At 36.3% G+C, this 17,816-nt stretch overlaps 2 protein-coding genes across 2 annotated transcripts; both read left to right on the forward strand.

Moving 5' to 3' along the window:
* Positions 1-7,461: 7,461 nt before the first annotated feature.
* On the forward strand, positions 7,462-8,989 carry LOC149667343 (uncharacterized). The gene is made up of 2 exons (XM_089841414.1): positions 7,462-8,318; positions 8,435-8,989. Exons 1-2 carry the CDS (start codon positions 7,532-7,534, stop codon positions 8,620-8,622), a joined length of 975 nt encoding a protein of 324 aa, XP_089697540.1. The 5' UTR covers positions 7,462-7,531; the 3' UTR covers positions 8,623-8,989.
* Positions 8,990-15,522: 6,533 nt separating this feature from the next.
* Positions 15,523-17,357, forward strand: LOC149667344 (uncharacterized). The gene is made up of 6 exons (XM_089841415.1): positions 15,523-15,661; positions 16,023-16,227; positions 16,294-16,482; positions 16,548-16,767; positions 16,860-16,931; positions 17,018-17,357. The coding sequence occupies exons 2-6, from the start codon at positions 16,030-16,032 to the stop codon at positions 17,251-17,253; spliced, it is 915 nt and encodes a 304-aa protein (XP_089697541.1). The 5' UTR covers positions 15,523-15,661; positions 16,023-16,029; the 3' UTR covers positions 17,254-17,357.
* The last annotated feature ends 459 nt before the right edge of the window (positions 17,358-17,816 follow it).

Below are 17,816 nucleotides of genomic sequence, written 5' to 3' on the forward strand. Positions count from 1 at the left end.
ATAGTGGGGGTGTGGGTTGAATTTATTGCAGATTACGCAATAGACTTCCCCGCAGTTGTGAAGTGACTTGCGTTTCCCCATATCTATTGTTTTTGCGCAACGGGGGCAATTAAAAACCCTTTGGCAGACTGATAGGGTTTTGCTTCCACTAGCCTTATGGGCCTCAAAGCATTCTTGCCCCCTAAAATCGCGATGACAGGTCCCGCATCTTATTTCCACCCCCTCGCAATCTTCGGCCCTCTGACAGGAATAACAATACTTGTTGCAAGCGTGAGTAAAGTCTAAGTTGTTATATCCCACAAGGCACCTCTCGCAGAAATAATGAAAATTGAAGAGAGGTTTAGGTTTAGTGATGACGTCAAAATGATTTTCATAGTTAAAAAGGTATAGCCGCGGCTTTGGATTACCATCGGCACCTGGAATGAAATTTGGTTCTCCGAAAATACGGTAGGGGGCGTTTGCTCTAACTGTAAATACTATTATTTGGTATTCAACCAAGTATGATTGAAATCGAGGTAGAGCACCCGCCCCCGAGCATTCGTCCAATGGTATTTCCGCTGCCACGGCTAATTCCTCCGCCATCTTCCTAAGCCTCTCTCCTGCCTTTTTCCTAATAGTGGGACGACATAGTGTTTTGAAATCCGCCTCGAGGCTTTTGTCAAGGGGATGCAATGTATGATCCCTGTGTATTCTAGCAAAAACTAGAGAATAAGGGAGACATAGGCGATCGTTGTTCTTGATCTGAACAATGCATTTTTTCTCCCTGGCAAAAGTCTCGAAACTACAAATTCCTAGCCGTTTCGAACGGTAGGCGCCTTGGGGCAACCTCACGCGCTGTATGTTTATTCCTATAGGACCGAGAAAAAACTTTGACCCCCCTTCAGAATTGTAAGCCTTATCCGCAACTACTTCTAATATAAATCCAATATCTATTTGGTCTCTTCTTCTAAAACTAAAGTCCGCGGTTTGAATGCCTGGATTACTAATGCTTGTCATTGAAATTGCAATCATGTCATCGGGTAAACAATCGTCCAAAACGTATTCTAGGAAGTCGCTTACAGATTCGACGATGTTATTGTTAAACTGTACTTCCATTTCCCATCCATCAAGATTAAAATTGGGGAAGGACACTACCCCGCTAGAAAGTACGTTTACACCTGGTGGTGCAACTAGCGGAGATGGGGGTGGAGGTGGAGGAGTAAGAACCCCACCCCCTACCTGTCCTTCCCCTTCATCCATTGACTCGTTCTGAGATGGAGCTATAGGAGGGGTAGTATAACCATCTAAGAAAGAAACGTCGTCGTTTTGAAACGCCTCTTCCAGAGGGGACAAAGGATGAAGAGGGCTATTGTTTGCCCTAGACAGGGTGGGAGACGGGGGTGTAGAATAGTTTGCCATAAACGTGTCATCGGCATTTAAAAAGGCTATTTCTAACGAGTCTGGAAAGTCGCCTAAAAAACTATCATCTTCAATAGGGAGTTCAATTTCTACATTAGAGTTGGCCATTGCGATAATTTAAAAATACAAATACCACAAAATACTAATAATAAATCTGAATAGGCCTAAATAATAATACTAAAACACAAAAATATACTAAAACACTAATACTAAAACAATAAAACAGTAATGTACTTTTAAAAAAATTTAAAGTACTTATAAAAAAAACAGTCCAATACTAAAACAATAAAGTACTTATAAAAATTGAAAGTTCTTATAAAAAAAAAATGAAAATACTTATAAACAATTGAGAGTACTTATAAAAAAAAAAACTAAGTTAAATTGAAAACACTTGTAATACTACGAGTTAAATACTAAAACACTTGTAAAAACTAAGCTAAAATACTAAAACACGTATAAAAACTAAGTTAAAAATACTAAAGCACTAAGATATGGGCACGGAATAACTCACAAGTTTTGTTTGGGAGCAGAAGATTTCTTGGCTTGCATCAACAGCGGTCAGAAGTAAACTGATGAGTAGCCTAGAGTGATCCGCCGTTTTATACTTTCGTGATACAATTAAAAAAAAATATATCCCCTCAATGTCATAAACATGTCTTAACACGTTTGGGCTAGTCATAAAACACTCTAAATATAAATTCCATTGATAACAATACAACTGTTTCGACCACGCCCCCTTTTAAGGTACTAAAGCACCTGGTGTGGGGTCCAATTAAAGAATTGACAAAATAAATTCTTTTGTTCAAGTTCAGCCCCTTTTAAAAGCCATAGAAGTCTTGAAATGACCCAGAAAGACAAAGGGAATAGATGCTTTTGTTCAGCCCCCCTTTTCAAGGTCATAAACCAACCTGTGGGGTGGCCCAATCAAAGAAAAATAAATTCCCACGCATCTCAGGGACCCGAGGTCATTCCCCCCCCCCATCCCTAAAAGCCATAAATAATTTTGAGGAACTCTCAAGACTGAAAATAGGAATGATTTTGATAAATTTAGTTAGAATTTATTTCAACGCTTTAAACATTTGAAATGTTTTTTTTCAAATGACGCTTTTCGTGTCAGTCAATTGCCACGTACATGAATGATTTCGTGTCGGTGGATTATTCAATTTCACATGTATTCCTATGGGATTTTAAAAAATTTAAATGACGCGTTTCGTGTGTGTACAATGCAATGTAAATGTTCAAAAACGTTTTACTTTTAACACGAAATGTGTTGAGAAAAGCTAAGTAACATCATACACTATAACCACTGAAAAGGTTTTGTCAAGACTGTAGTAGGTATAATAGCAATACAAAGAACAAATTAAGGAAAAAATTATATTTATTTCGAGTTACATTTCAAGTTTTTTTGATTGGTTCTTTTATAATTTAGAAACGTAATAAGGTATGGAATATATTACAATAATAGTATCTAACTTTCATGTCGCAAAAGTTCTTGAATAAACATTTCAATTATAGCTTTCTCGAGATTAACGCGTTTAATTCTTAGTACAATATCGTCATTCGTAGTAAGTGTTGTTGGTATGGGTTGGGTTGGCGGAATGACTTTTTCTTTCTCCCACTCTTCTTGAGGGACATCTCTGTACTTTCTGTTTGGCGGCATGTCTTTAGTCAATGGGTTTTGGATGAATATAGGTATGTTATTTGTTGGTAATCCTTGAAGTAGTGGACAGTCTGCCTTGAATTTCTGATGCTCTTCGAAAACAATGTCGTTAGGTTCCCATCCTCGTAGCGTTAAGTCACAAAAATGGCATTTAACAGCGTCCGTCCCCGAACTTAAATAGTAAAACCCATGACGGGCTAGTTCTGACGGTTTTACAAACGTACTCGCAAATGCGCCAAACGTTTCTAGACGTGTAATTTCTCGATTCATCTTATCCTGGCGGTGTCTAACAATCAAATGAGGTCCTGACCAAATCAGACGCTATTTATATCCCAAATAAGGGGATGAAAGGTTAGATTGTAATGGATGCTGTTACTAAGCAGATGTTAATTCGCGAAGCTCTTTCAAAGCCAGGGAAAATAGTGGCCGTTACTTTCATCCTCGTAACTGTATTCCTAGTTGAATTTGCATTTTGGTATTTTAAAAATATTACTTTAATTTCGGGTAACTCAACAAAGACATAACATGTTGAGACCTGTCCGGATAATGCCTTACGGGCAAACACCTGGAAACAATTAAATGTTTCGTGGTAGGAAGAGTCACCGACTAACAAAGCAATAAATCCGAAAATAGATTCAATTCATAACAATACAACTGGTTCAACCATGCCACTAAACCCATTAAGACACGTCTTTATAGTAAAAATAAAAACGGATGGGGATAAATTCTTTTGTTCAAGTTCTGTCCCTTTTTATGGCCATAGACCCGTCTGACCATGGTTACGTATAAATATTACGTATAAATAAAAAGCCGATGGAATGTCTTAACACGTTTGTGTGAGTCATAAATCACTCAGATTCCATTGACAACAATACAAATGGTGTACCCTCGCCCCCTTTTAAGGTCCTAAACCATCGTGTATGTAGCCCATAAAGGGCAATAAAAAAAAAGAAAAGCATCAGTCAATATACCCTCAGGGTAATTATCAACTACGCACTCAAGAAAATCACGCAATAAAAATCATTCAGTCGTCAGCTTTTAAACCGTAAGGACCTGCCGTAAGAATGGCCACCAAAGTAGGAGGTCGTGTTTTAGATTACCGCGTGAACGCCCGTGTTAGACTTGGGGCTGATTGCTATGCCGTTTTCGGTGTAAATGGATTCGAGCCAAGCTTACTTTTTACAAAAAAGGACGGGACTATTGTTATAATCTCGGAAGACGTTTTGAAGGAATTTATGGAGGAGTGGACGGAGATCTATTCAGCTTTGGAAAGTGGCGACCTGGGTAATTATCGTTACTTGAACTTGAAAATAAAAATAACCGTTATGGAGGGGAGTATAGTATTCGACGATGGCAGTGTATTCACTCTAACAAAGGCCGAAGCAGGGAAACTGAACGAGAAATTTAGTTTTATGAGATTTCACTTCAAGCTTTTAAATGATCAAGCCGAAGTTATTAAATGCATGTACGAAGCTATTGTAAAACGCATGAATGATATATATCAAAAATATTATGTAAGTCGCGGTACTATGTCTCACAATGATTACGACCGTGTAAAAAATTTCCTAGCGGCGTGTATAGTTCCTTCGAGCATTTTCGAAGATTTTTGTAACTTGGTTCGTGACAAAAACTTGACGCGTAAACTACAATTATATAATTTATTCTACATTTGCTTAAATAACGACGCGTACATTCGCGAATTAATTGGAATTGATTGTGTTCATTAAACGTTTTTGACTAAAAACCCGATTCATAATAATAATAATAAGCCTAGAATAACCTATCATAAGCCTATCTTTCAGGATCAACCATAGGATAAGCCTACAAGGATCTACAATAGCATAAGCCGAGCATAAGCCTATCCCTACAGGTACCAGCCACGTGACGTTATCAAAAAATTAGCCGTGACGTCATACCAATACACTAAAAATAAATTCAAATTTCCCGCCAACACCATCACGTGACGTCATCAATCCCCCCCATCCCCCCCCCAACACCATCACGTGACGGCATCAATCCCCCCCATCCCCCCCAACCCCCGGGATGACGGTATAGAACCAAAAATTTTACCCCCCCCCCCCCCGAAAGGGGGGGGGGAAGGAAGGGGGGTAAAATTTTTGGTTCTATACCGTCATCCTTACTCTCTCTCGTGAGTGTGAGAGGTGAGTGGGAGGAAAAATATTTTGGGAGAGGGGGTTCTCTCCTTCTCGCCTTTGGAGTGGGGTTAAAATAAAAAACTTTCCACTGTATCTCGATGGGGGTTTGGGCGACTAGGGGTTAGGAAGGTAAATAGAGAAACAAAACTGACAGCTGTGTATTGAAATAGTCATGTGACTGTCTGGGTTCCCTCCCTCTGCTTGTCCATAGCCCACTCGATCACGCGCGTCACGACGCAAGCTGCTCGCGCTATAGAAGCACGTTCAAAAGGCCAAAAAGTGCAACTTCAGGATTCTTGCCGGGAAATTTGAACTCTCCGAAAAATTAACATCAAGTTCTATGGAAGGAGGTCAGTTTTTTGGCCATATCCTCTCTTCTATTGATCGAAATGACCGGAAATTTTTATGAGACGAGCGGTTCAACTAGTTTTATTATTTTAAAAAAGATTCAAGCTTCTAGAATGGATAGTTTTTTTTTTGTAAAAATTATTTTCAAAATCAAAATGATGGGTTCAGTGCTAAGACTGAATTCATCTTCGGATCTACTGGCCCAAATGTCCTGAAAATTTAATTAGAGGTGTGTTATAATCGATTATATCTAAAAATGGTTAAAACTTTTCAAAATTAATTAGCTTTACAAAAAAAATTTAGTACTTTTACTCCCTTTCCAAGATTAAACGTATTGCTTAAACATTACGCTAAAAATCTTATAATTAAACAAAATTATAGGCTCTAAATCCTAGAACACGCCTATTTTGGGGAAGTTCAGAACCCTTGTGCTTCTATCAGAAACATTTTTTATATAAACACTATTTTAGTTCAAAACTGTTTTTATTGAAAGTATCACATATTTTACAAAAACAAAGAATTAAGCATAGATAAATCAAGATTAAGAAACTGAAAAAGGTTGGGCAAAAGTATTATAATACCAGTTACAATTGGTTAAAAACAAAGATTTAGTGGAGAGATAGTTTTAAATTATAATTAATTGTCAGGGACGTCCATGTAGAAGAAAAAACTTCCTCACAGCGATCCACTTCTTGTTCAATGACATTCTGTACTGTAGCTTCTTAGTTTTGAAGCTATGTTTTAACATTTCTCAACTTTTCTTGAATATCATATCATTTCTTATTTTGAGGATAGACTCCATATTTTAATCGATTAATCTTTTAAATGCCTCACCCAACAAGTAAGGATAACATTTAAAAATGGCCAATGGCTCGAAAATGATATTGTCAGCTGGGCATCACTCCAAGGGTTTTCGTGACATCTGCCCCTCTGCACGTTTACAAAGCTTAGAAAATTGGTTCAAGACGTCTAGGATTTATAACCTATTACTCCCTAAAAGGCAAGTTAATTAAAGTTTCAGAACACTTGGGCCATTAGATCCAAAGATATTGTGTATTAAGTACTTAATTTACAACTATGACATTGTAAATTAATTTTTATTAAAATAATTATCCACTCTAAAAGCTTCAATCCTTTTTAATATATTAGAATACATTGTAACACACCTCTCGTTAAAATTTCAGGACATTTGGACCAGTAGATCCGAAGATCAATTCAGTCTTAGCACTGAACCCATCATTTTGATTTTGAAAATAATTTTTTTTTAAAGAAAACTATCCACTCTAGAAGCTTGAATCTTTTTTAGAGTAATAAAACTCGTTGAACCACACGTCTCATAAAACTTTCAGGTCAATTCGACCAATAGAAGAGAGGATATGGTCAAAAAACTGACCTCCTCCCATAGAACTTATGTTAATTTTTCGGCGAGTTCGATTTTTTTTCAAAAGTCGCGCTTATACATGTAAACCGAATTCTTTGAACGGGCTTCTATAGCGCGAGCAGCTTGCGTCGTGACGCGCGTGATCGAGTGGGCTATGACTGGACCGAACGCGTTAAGTCGTGTCCAATTTTTTCGGCTACCATTTCTTAGAGAAGAAATAACAAGATTGAAGGTATGTAATTAATGTTTAATTATTTAGTTATATAAGATTTCTGACAACGAATAGTGAAGCTAGTTAGGTTTAGGACTTAGCTCCACGTGGTCTATTGTCAGAATTAAGTGTTTCTCGGTTACAGCTTCGGTTGTCACCACGCGTAAAGCTAAGCCTAGGTTTAAATCTCGGGATTTTAGATCGTGGACATTGAGATTTCTTTCGTCTATTGTCAGCACGTACAAAGCTGCGTTTATAGAGGCCTGCCTTTGCGCTGGCTGACAACCAAAGCATAAAAACAACAGCATAAAAACAAATTTCCTCACGCATGGTTTTAACTCTAACTGAAACTAGAACTGTTTGTAGGATTTATAATAATGAGTTCCCAAGAGTTAGAAGAAGATGAAATTAACGAAGATTCTTCGGAATGCCCAACCGAAATATTAAGCCTTGGTCAGGCAGATGTTGGTGATGGTGTTGCACAACTTTCACAAATTGGAACTGGAACTGGAACTGGAACTAATTTAATGTATTCCGGGGGTAATTTGGGTGTAAGTTTTAGCAATAGCAATCACAGTCACGATGAAAATTTGGCCAGTCTGTTTGTACCGCAAAAAAACTCTGGTTTAATACCCATACTCGTCCCATTTATGGACAGAGACGAACGTTTGCAAAATTTTGTTGGATTACTTCAATTACTTGGTCCTATTTTTAGGCCAGATTTGACAGTAAACAACAACGCCCCCAGTGATAATGTTACCGTAATTCGTAACGTTTTACCATTGCGCATGCAACTGTTAGTTAGAGCACCATTAATGGGGACAGGTAACACCCATAATTTGGTGGCACTTTCTCCGGTGACGGTAATGCCACCAAATGTTGAAACATCAATGAATGATGTGGATTTACGATTTGAAAACGTTCAGTCGTTACCTCATAATCAATTACTAGATAGGAAGAACGAAATTACTTCTTTGCGTATCAAAAATCCTGCCAAATTGCCTAAACCAGCACCCGTGTTTAATAGTAACTCTCCTGCATCTAAAGGACGGTCTTTTTCATTTACACCATTTCGCAGTACTAATTCACGTTATCCTAGACGAATGAGTGGTCATAAACCACCTGTAGTTTATAGGGAAGGTACAGCAAAGAGAAAACCTCTACGTATCCTTTTTTTTTAAAAAAAAATTTATAACAATCTGAAGCCAATGAACGTGTTTGTTTAATTATTGTGACAATATTTGAGGGATTTAATTGTCTTTAACACTAATTATTATTAGCTAAAGAGCAACCACGTGTTTCTATTGGAAGTGTAGATAAGAATGCTAGTGACGAAGATCTATTGGAACAATATAAAAGAATTAGGTTAGAACTTAGTCATCTTAGAACGTATAAGCCTTTACCTGCCTTCTTCAGTTGTTGTTTATGGGGGTGGGGTGGGGTGTTCGACGTCTTACTAGAAGGGTGAAGCTGCAAGACAAACATCTACCTCTTTTCACTTATGATTCAACCTCGCTAACGCTAGACGAGATGTTAGAATGCAGTCAGTTGTGGAGAGTTAAGGCCTTTTAACGGGAACGAGGGGCTCATAAAATTTCTGAATCAAAAGTGACCGCGTTTGATGGTATGTGTCAATTGAGAGTCAAAATAGATTCTAATCCAAATTTTTAATGTTCAACATAATATTCAATCTTGTTCATAAATTTTCACAAACTTTTTAAGGGTCAAAATAAGAATTTAAGCAAAAAATCAAAAGTTATATCTAAGGGAGGTTTGCAATTTATAACCTCTATGTGAGGTTTTTAAGTTCAATTTTAGGGGTGTTAAGGTTAAAATCGTGCAGTTATGCACTAAAAACGATAATTTTCAAAAATAGAAAGTTAAGATTTTTTAAAATTAAATCAATCAGTCAACCAAAATGTAAGTTCTTTAACCATAGTTTCAAGTCAGTTTATCAAAATAGTTTCAAGTTTTTTAATTTCTTACGACAAGATGCTCCTCTTGCATATTCTTTTCAAGGGTCAAGGGTTAAGGGTTCTTTTTTCTTCTTATCGATTTAAGGGTTTTAATTCAGGATCTTATTTTCTTCTTTCTCGATTTAAGAGATAATTATGATTTTTTCTTTTCTCGCGATTTAAGGGTTAATTATTATTCTTTTTTTTTCGATTTATTTCGCTCACTCGCGCTCCTTCTCTTCTTCAACTTAGGGGTTAAAAAAATGTCTCCGAGTTTTCTCAGAAAAAATACGTATTCAAATTGACGAAAAATAAAGGTATCAAAATGAATAAAATAAAATCTCCTATTCTCTTCCGATAAATTAGGGATTCAAATTGATGAAAAATAAAGGTATCAAAATGAATAAAATAAAATCTCCGATATAAAATAATACTCCGGACTTCTAAGGGTTTTTTAAGGGTGAGCCGACAGGGTCTCGTTAAGCAGTTCAGGAATCGACTGAGGGTGGGACAGGAGGGACTTCGTATATATAACTTTTAGTTTCTCGCAAGGATTTCTGGGACAATGACGTTTGTTGATTGACTTTGGTTTGGCGAATATTGGACCATATTTATGACGTAGCCGGGCGGATTCATGTTATCAACGAATAGGCAAAACTTTTAAATCTGGGACCAAATGGGGATTGGTCAGTTTAAGGGTTCTAGAAGTTTTTCGGGCCAGGTACCAGGATAGTGACTCAAGGTCTTGTTGCTTGGGGTCTAAATCAGCGTGAAATTTCTCTGGGTTCTTGGAAAGTATTTTAGTTGCAAGGTATTTCATTTTACACTATGGATATAGGGGTATAGGATAGTTCTAGAAAGTTTTGTGTCAACATTGAGGGGCTAGTTCCTCATCTATTGTACGAAAGAATTTCTTTTCAGTTTATTTTAAAGGGAAAGGTTTAAGTTTAAAGGGTTAGTAATATCTTTATAATGTTAATTTAAGGTATTTCGTTACTAATTTAATGATTAATTGTAAATTTAATTTGATTTTTGCGTTAAGATGGTTACATATCCCCACCTCTTCTGAAAAATTTGTCCCCGAACTTAACATATCGATCTTACCATCACCATAATGAAAATATTTTTTTCCTTTTTTTTTCTTTTTTTTTTAGATATATATAGGGGTTAAATGATTTAAAATATAGGGGTTAATGGGTTAAGAAATTTATCTCTTATATCTACTGGATGTGTTTTCTTTTAGGGCATAAAATTCAGGTTTCACCCAGCGCCTATGGGGGGTTTGATAATTGGGACTGGTAATATTAAAAGTTATTTCAATATCCTGGGTATCTTCCGATTTCTCATTAGTGGATAAGGCGATATTTTTACGGCATTCATTTTTTCGATATCCATCGGTATGACAAGTTTCACAATTAATAGAGGGGTTAGGGAATATTCCAGCGTCGATTCTTAATTCCATTTCTTTATATTTCTGGGGTGTAGCAGAACTTCTGTCCTTATGGTAAGGGTCATTGTTTCGAGGATATCCAGATGATGAATTTTTTGTGACATAAATATTGCGAGGGTAATTTAAATGGTTTTTATGGTTTGTGTAGTAAGGTTTTAAAATGAAGAAACGATAGTCATTATCGTTGGTTTTTGTCTCATATGGACGTTGTTTTTGGGGGATAGGGGTATGTCTAATATTTTCAAAAGCTTGCGTTTGATTATCATCTAAGGATGAGGGAGGGTTCGAGTAGTTTGCAGGCATTTGAGGGTCCATGAATGAAGTACGTCTTCTGTTGCGTCGACAACGTCGTAGTCTCTTCTCCTCTTCTTTAATCGTGGTTACACGTTGCGGTTCCGTAATAGGGGTTTGAGTACTTGAAGACTTCATCAACTTTTTTCTATTAGAAAACCAGTCGTAGGGGTAAAAGGCAGTGCTTTTATGTTTCAATTCTTCTTTGTCTTCGTCTGTTTCATCCTCTGTAAGGGAATTTTCATTCATTCTCTCCTTTTCGATAAAGAAGTTTTGCAATTCTTGTTTTTCTCTGCTTCTATATCTTCTGTCATACTTATTTCATTTGTCAGAATCGTAGTAGTAGGGGTTACTCTAGGGTTTTGAATAAATGGAAACACCCAGTATTGTCCATTTACTGTGCAAGTGATATTTTGATCCTCGTAGTTCAGCTTTGCTCTTACATCTCTCATCCAATCGGATCCCAATATAATCGAAAAGTTTGCTTTCTCAATTATGTAAAATTCAATTTCCATAGGGGGACCCATTTCATCATCTAATTGTATGGGAAGTTTAATTGGGCCTTCAGCTTTAAGAGGACAGTTAGGGGAAGCTGAAACGAATTCTCTTGTTTTCAGACGATCAAAATCCATTTCTGGGTAGACTTGTTCAGCGACATTTTTGACCATAAATGATGTACATGCTCCCGTGTCTAGGATTGCAGCATAATTGCCATTGGGTAATTGTAGGGGTATACTTCCAGTTCTTGGGACGAAATTACGTATCACGTTAATTAAGTTGTCATGTTGTGGGACAGTTATCTCAACCGTTCTTTTAGGAGTGGTATTTTGTTCTTCATTTATTCTTTCTCTTGATTGATAGTTTTGTTTTTGGGGACAATCTCGAGCCATATGATCCGTAGAATTGCATACAAAGCATTTAGGCCTAGCTGATTGAAGATACGATTCAAGGGATAAGGTTACTTCTTGTGGTCTACTTCTTTTATTTGGGCAGTTATAAACAAAATGTCCGTATTCCTTGCAATAATTGCAAAATTTGTTTATTAAGGGGTTTCGGGGTTCGTTTGTTCCTTGATTTCTAGGGTGTAAAACTCCCATCACTGGTTGAAGTTGCTTCACTACCTCTAGAAGTTCATCAAATGTGGTACATGTTTTCAGATTTAATAGGGCTTCATATTCGGGCATTAATCCAAAAATTATATGATCTAATCGATCTTGCTCAGAGGGGATAGAGGGTAATTCATCATAAATATTTATCATATCCTGAGCATAATCTTCAGGGGTCTCATTGGGTCTTTGCCATATTGTTTGAAGTTTTCTCTTGATTATTTTGGAATAACCATCTCCCAAATATTTTTCTTTAAACTTATTCTCAAAGTCATTCCAGGTATGAAAATGATTAATATTTTTCCAATACCATTTCTTTGCTTGTCCTTCGAATGCTAGGGGTATATGGGTCAATAATTCTTGAAGGGTTACGCCTGTTATCATCCCATACTCGTAAGCGCTATATAGGAATTCTATAGGATTTGATTCTCCATTAAATCTTGCCGTAAATTGAGGAATTGGTAAAGTTCTATTTCTCTGGGTTGAATATTGTAATTTTTCTCCTCTAGGAATTAAGGTAATATCAGAAATATTTGATATCTCTTGTTCTTTCTCGAATACAGGAAATATAGGACTTTTCAACTTGTCTTGGAAGGTATTCTGACTTAGTATAGGTTCGTTTCTTGGAAAAAGTTCCTCTCTCTCTGGTCTCAAGGTAACGTTTGTAGGGGGGTTGAAAAATTCTTTTACTCGTGTCGTATAGGGGTCTTCCGAACGTTTTTCTTCGTAAATATTGGAGGGGAGGGATACTTTCTTTCCTGTTTCTTTTTGGTAATAAGGGTAGGTGTAAATATGGGGTCTAACCTCTCTTCCTCTTTTCTAGTCTTTTCGACTCTTCTAAGGATTTCATCTCTATCAATAGCATTTTCTTCGGGTGATTTTGGTATGTCATTTATATGGGTATGTTTCGTATTAATTTGATGGGTATCAGATTCCGAACTCGAACTTGAGTTAGATCTCAAAGATTGGGGAGGGGAACCTCTATGGGTTTCTAATGAATCTCTAAAACTCTTATTGAGTGTCTCTAGCGTTTCTTTAAACATTTGTTGTGATTCAGCATTTTGCTGTAATAGTTTTAATATCATTTCATCTTTAAGATTAGGGGTAACTAATTTTTTTCTTTGGATCCAACTAACCAAGACATAAAATAATTTTATCAAGGGTAGAATTACTTTGTCTTAAGACAATATGATTATTAAGATAATCAAAACGTATACTAAGAGATCTGATGTGTCCATTTGACCCATGGTGATTGCTCGATTACTTTCAATATTTTTCAAAATATAGGGCATTTAATAATTGAACCAATCTTGACTCTCTTCAAGACATGTCAAAATCCATCATATTGATAAGATTCCGAAGGATCGGATCCTGCCGACTGCGCCAATTTATAAGCTTTTTCTTTATGCTCTTTAAGATTTTATGGGGGTAAGGTGGGGTAATCGACGTCTTACTACAGGGGTTAGGAAGATGCAAGACAAACACCTACCTCTTTGCACTTATGATTCAACCTCGCTAACACTAGACAAGATGTTAGAATGCAGTCAGTTATGGAGATTTAAGGCCTTTTAACGGGAACGAGGGGCTTATAAAATTTCTGAATCAAAAGTGACCGCGTTTGATGGTATGTGTCAATTGAGAGTCAAAATAGATTCTAATCCAAATTTTAATATTCAACATAATATTCAATCTTGTTCATAAATGTTCACACACTTTTTAAGGGTCAAAATAAAAAATTAATCAAAAATCAAAAGGGGGGGTTTCAATTTATAACCTCTATGGAATGTCTCCTTTAAGTTTCAAATTTAAATTTTTGGGGTTTTTTAGGTTCAAATCGTGCAGTTATGCACTAAAATAATAATGTTCAAAAACAAAAATTTAAGATTTTTTAAAAAAAATGAATCAATCCGTCAATCATAATCTAATTTCTTTAACCATAGTTTCAAGTCAGTTTATCAAAATAGTTTCAAGTTTTTAATTTCTTACAAGTTGCTCCTCTTTTCCATATTCTTCTTAAGGGTTAAGGGTTATTTTTTCTTCTTTCTCGAGTTAAGAGATAATTATGATTTTTTTCTTTTCTCGCGATTTAAGGGTTAATAATTATTCTTTTTTTTTCGATTTATTTCGCTCACTCGCGCTCCTTATCTTTTTCAACTTAGGGGTTAAAAGAAAATGTCTCCGAGTTTCTTTTCCGAAAAGTTAAGTATTCAAATTGACAAAAATAAGGTATCAAAATGAATAAAACAAAATCTCCGATTCTCTTCCGAAAAATTAGGGATTCAAATTGATGAAAAATAAAGGTATCAAAACGAATAAAATAAAATAATCTATATAAAATAATACTCCGGACTTCTAAGGGTTTCTTAAGGGTGAGCCGACAGGGTTTCGTTAAGCAGTTCAGGAATCGACTGAGGGTGGGACAGAAGGGAGAGAGTAAGGGTGACCCTATAAACCCAAAAATTTTACCCCCCTTCCTTCCCCCCTTTTAGGGGGGCGGGGGGTAAAATTTTTGGGTTTATAGAGTCACCCTTTGCGTTGGGGGGATGGGGGGGAATTGATGACGTCACGTGATGGTTTTGGCGGGAAATTTGAATTGTTGCGTCCTTGCTTGTGGTTGTTTTTGGGGGCATATTTTAGCGTCCTTGGTGGTACATGTTGTTCATTGTTGCGCCACCTGGTGGTGTTGGCGGGAAATTTGAATTTATTTTTAGTGTATTGGTATGACGTCACGGCTAATTTTTGATGACGTCACTTGGATGATACCTGTAAGGATAGGCTTATGCTAGGTTTATGCTAATATAGATCCTGAAAAGGATAGGCTTATGGTAGGTTATTCTAAGCTTATTATTATTATGAATCAGATTTTCTAGTCAGAAAACATTTAATGAACACAATCAATTCCAATTAATTCGCGAATGTACGCGTCGTTATTTAAGCAAATGTAGAATAAATTATATAATTGTAGCTTACGCGTCAAGTTTTTGTCACGAACCAAGTTACAAAAATCTTCGAAAATGCTCGAAGGAACTATACACGCTGCTAGGAAATTTTTTACACGGTCGCAATCATTGTGAAACATAGTACCGCGAATTACATAATATTTTTCATATATATCATTCATGCGTTTTACAATAGCTTCGTACATGCATTTAATAACTTCGGCTTGATCATTTAAAAGCTTGAAGTGAAATCTCATAAAACTAAATTTCTCGTTCAGTTTCCCTGCCTCGGCCTTTGTTAGAGTGAATACACTACCATCGTCGAATACTATATTCCCCTCCATAACGGTTTGTTTTATTTTCAAGTTCAAGTAACGATAATTACCCCAGTCGCCCCTTTCCATAGCTGGAGTCCTATTCTGAGTCGTTCGTTAAATTTACCGATAAGAATTCATCGAACGGACTAACGAACGCGCCGTAACGAAAAACGTTTACCGCCAGAATTTTTCGTATTCTAACCCCCTTTCGGTAGGAATAGTTCCGTTCGCTCTTTGCCGCACGGAAGTGGTTTGGCATTTTCTCTTCCTTAAATTTCAAAAGATATTAGAGGGTAAGTATTTGGTCACGTGGCTTCAATGTGGCCAATCATAGAGCCATTAGAAACTTTTTCTTCACCGTGACCGAAGGAAGATATTTTGGAGAGCCGAAAACAACTAGATAAATTGAGATTTCATTAAGAGAAGAGAAACATTGCATAGAATTAACTGTAAGTATTATATTTTGAACACTATAATATACTACGTTTCTTGATTAACAAAGAAAATTTCTATAACATTCATTATTATTAGCATGTCGTTAAGCCTTGGCACTTCAAACATTGTTATTGTTGATGTTGAACAGCAACAATAACAAAGTTTGAAGTTCTAAGGCTTAAGATTTAAGTAAATATATTAAATGACTAAAATGAGTGCCTCTTTTTTATTATTTGCAAATTCAACCAATGTTTTTTTGGCTTCATGTTTTAATTTCTTCTTGAGTTATTTCGACCTTGTTTAGAATATTACTGTTTTATTTACTATCCACTCTAAATAGAGGCGAACTACATATGTGTTTGTGTTTTAATCTAGGAAAAATATGCCTCGTGCTGCAAGAGTTACAGAGAGGCAACGGGTATTGCTGTTGGAATTTATGGAGAAACACCCGGAACTAGTTTCTGGTAAATTGACTAACACCTTTACAAGAGCGACTCATGATCGCTTATGGGGAGAAATTTCGGATATTCTGAATGCTGATGGCACAGGACCAACTAAAGATTTAAAACAGTGGAAAAAGGTACAAGTTAAGATTATGAGAAATTTATTTATGTACATGTTATGTTATTCCAAATTATTTAATTAGTCATGGTCACATTGGAAATCTGACACAAAGAGTAAAGCTGTAGCTATTAAGAAAAGCGCTGCGTTAACTGGTGGAGGTGAGAGATCAAAACTAGTTTTGACAGATCAAGAGCAACGTTTACTTGCTGTTATGGGGGAGATGTGCGTCGAGGGAAACAATGCTATTGGAGAGGCTGGTTTTGGGCTTGAAGTATTTGAACTTAAAAATAATTTTAATGGTAAACCTTAAATTTAAAATTATTCAATCCGTCACAGTCTTGTTTTGAAGGTACAATCAATGAAGATGATTCTATACTTGCCAAAAGGGCTAGATTATCTACTAGTGATAGTGCAGCGGCTAAAGATATACCTGCCACTCCCATACCAATTGTGACTGTTGATGAAAATGGGTTTTTTGATGTCAATGACGAGGTTGAGGAAGATGATGGAGGTCCTTCGATGAATTTGCAAAATAATTCAAAGAACTGTGATGATGGTATGCATTCAGCGTTTTTTATATTGGCAAAGTTAGGTAGCATATGCGTTATTCTATTGGATTGTGTATTTTAAAAACAATTAAAAAAATAGATGCTGTAGTACCAGAAATCCAAGATTATAATAAGGAAACTCCACGTTCTAATGCCAAACAACGAATAAAAAGTTGTTTGACTTATTGTCCTTTCTACTCGCATTTGAATGCCAAAAAATATGAATGTTTTTAAATACTATTTTCACGTGTCTCTTAGACAAAAGCAATATAGAAAAAAATTCGGAAAACTTTGAGCAAGCCACCAATACTCTCAAGCAAATTGAATCTGAAAAAACTAAAGTTTTGATTGGAATAAAAGAAGCCTTGGAAGAGAGGAACCAAATTGAAAATAAAAAGGCAATTTCAATCCAAGATATAGCAACCGCTTTTTCATCGGTAGCATCATCTCTAGAAAAGCTTATTAATATTGGGGAAGTTTATTTTAAAAAATAACACCACAGTGGAAACATTTAAATATTGTAATTATTTATTTTACTCTTTAAGCACATGTTATCCCAAACTTAAATAAATATTGATACATTACGATAAATAACTAAAGACTAAACTGTACATGGAGGAGCACAACTAATTTTGGTTCACAGCATCTTAGCGAAATCGGCGCACAAGATGAGAACGTACCAACTGTCCCCCAGCTAACCACGTTTCATTTCCTCTTGGGTCGTAATTTGGAGCATCGAGAACCAATGCCCTTCGATCCCTCCTTTGCTGTCTACGTCTTTGTCGGATTTCCCTTGCCCTTCTTCGCCTAGCATCGCTTAATTCCTCGTCTGTCTCACTTTCACTTTCTGTGTCCGAAAATCTATCATCTTCGGGACGGTGGGCCGCGTCTCTCCTCATATTATGTAAAGTGCCACAAGCATATATAATATTTCCTGCGGCAGTTGGATGGTAGTGCAGAGTCCTATGTTGTAATAAACACCGAAATACTGGTTTCCAGACTCCAATTGTTCGTTCCACAATTTGTCTAGTTGATGTTAATGCTTCATCAAACCTAT

Source organism: Phalangium opilio, unplaced genomic scaffold (assembly GCF_054372755.1).
Source record: "Phalangium opilio isolate 3A_F unplaced genomic scaffold, DU_Popi_V2 ptg000059l_1, whole genome shotgun sequence".
Lineage (NCBI taxonomy): Eukaryota > Metazoa > Arthropoda > Arachnida > Opiliones > Phalangiidae > Phalangium > Phalangium opilio.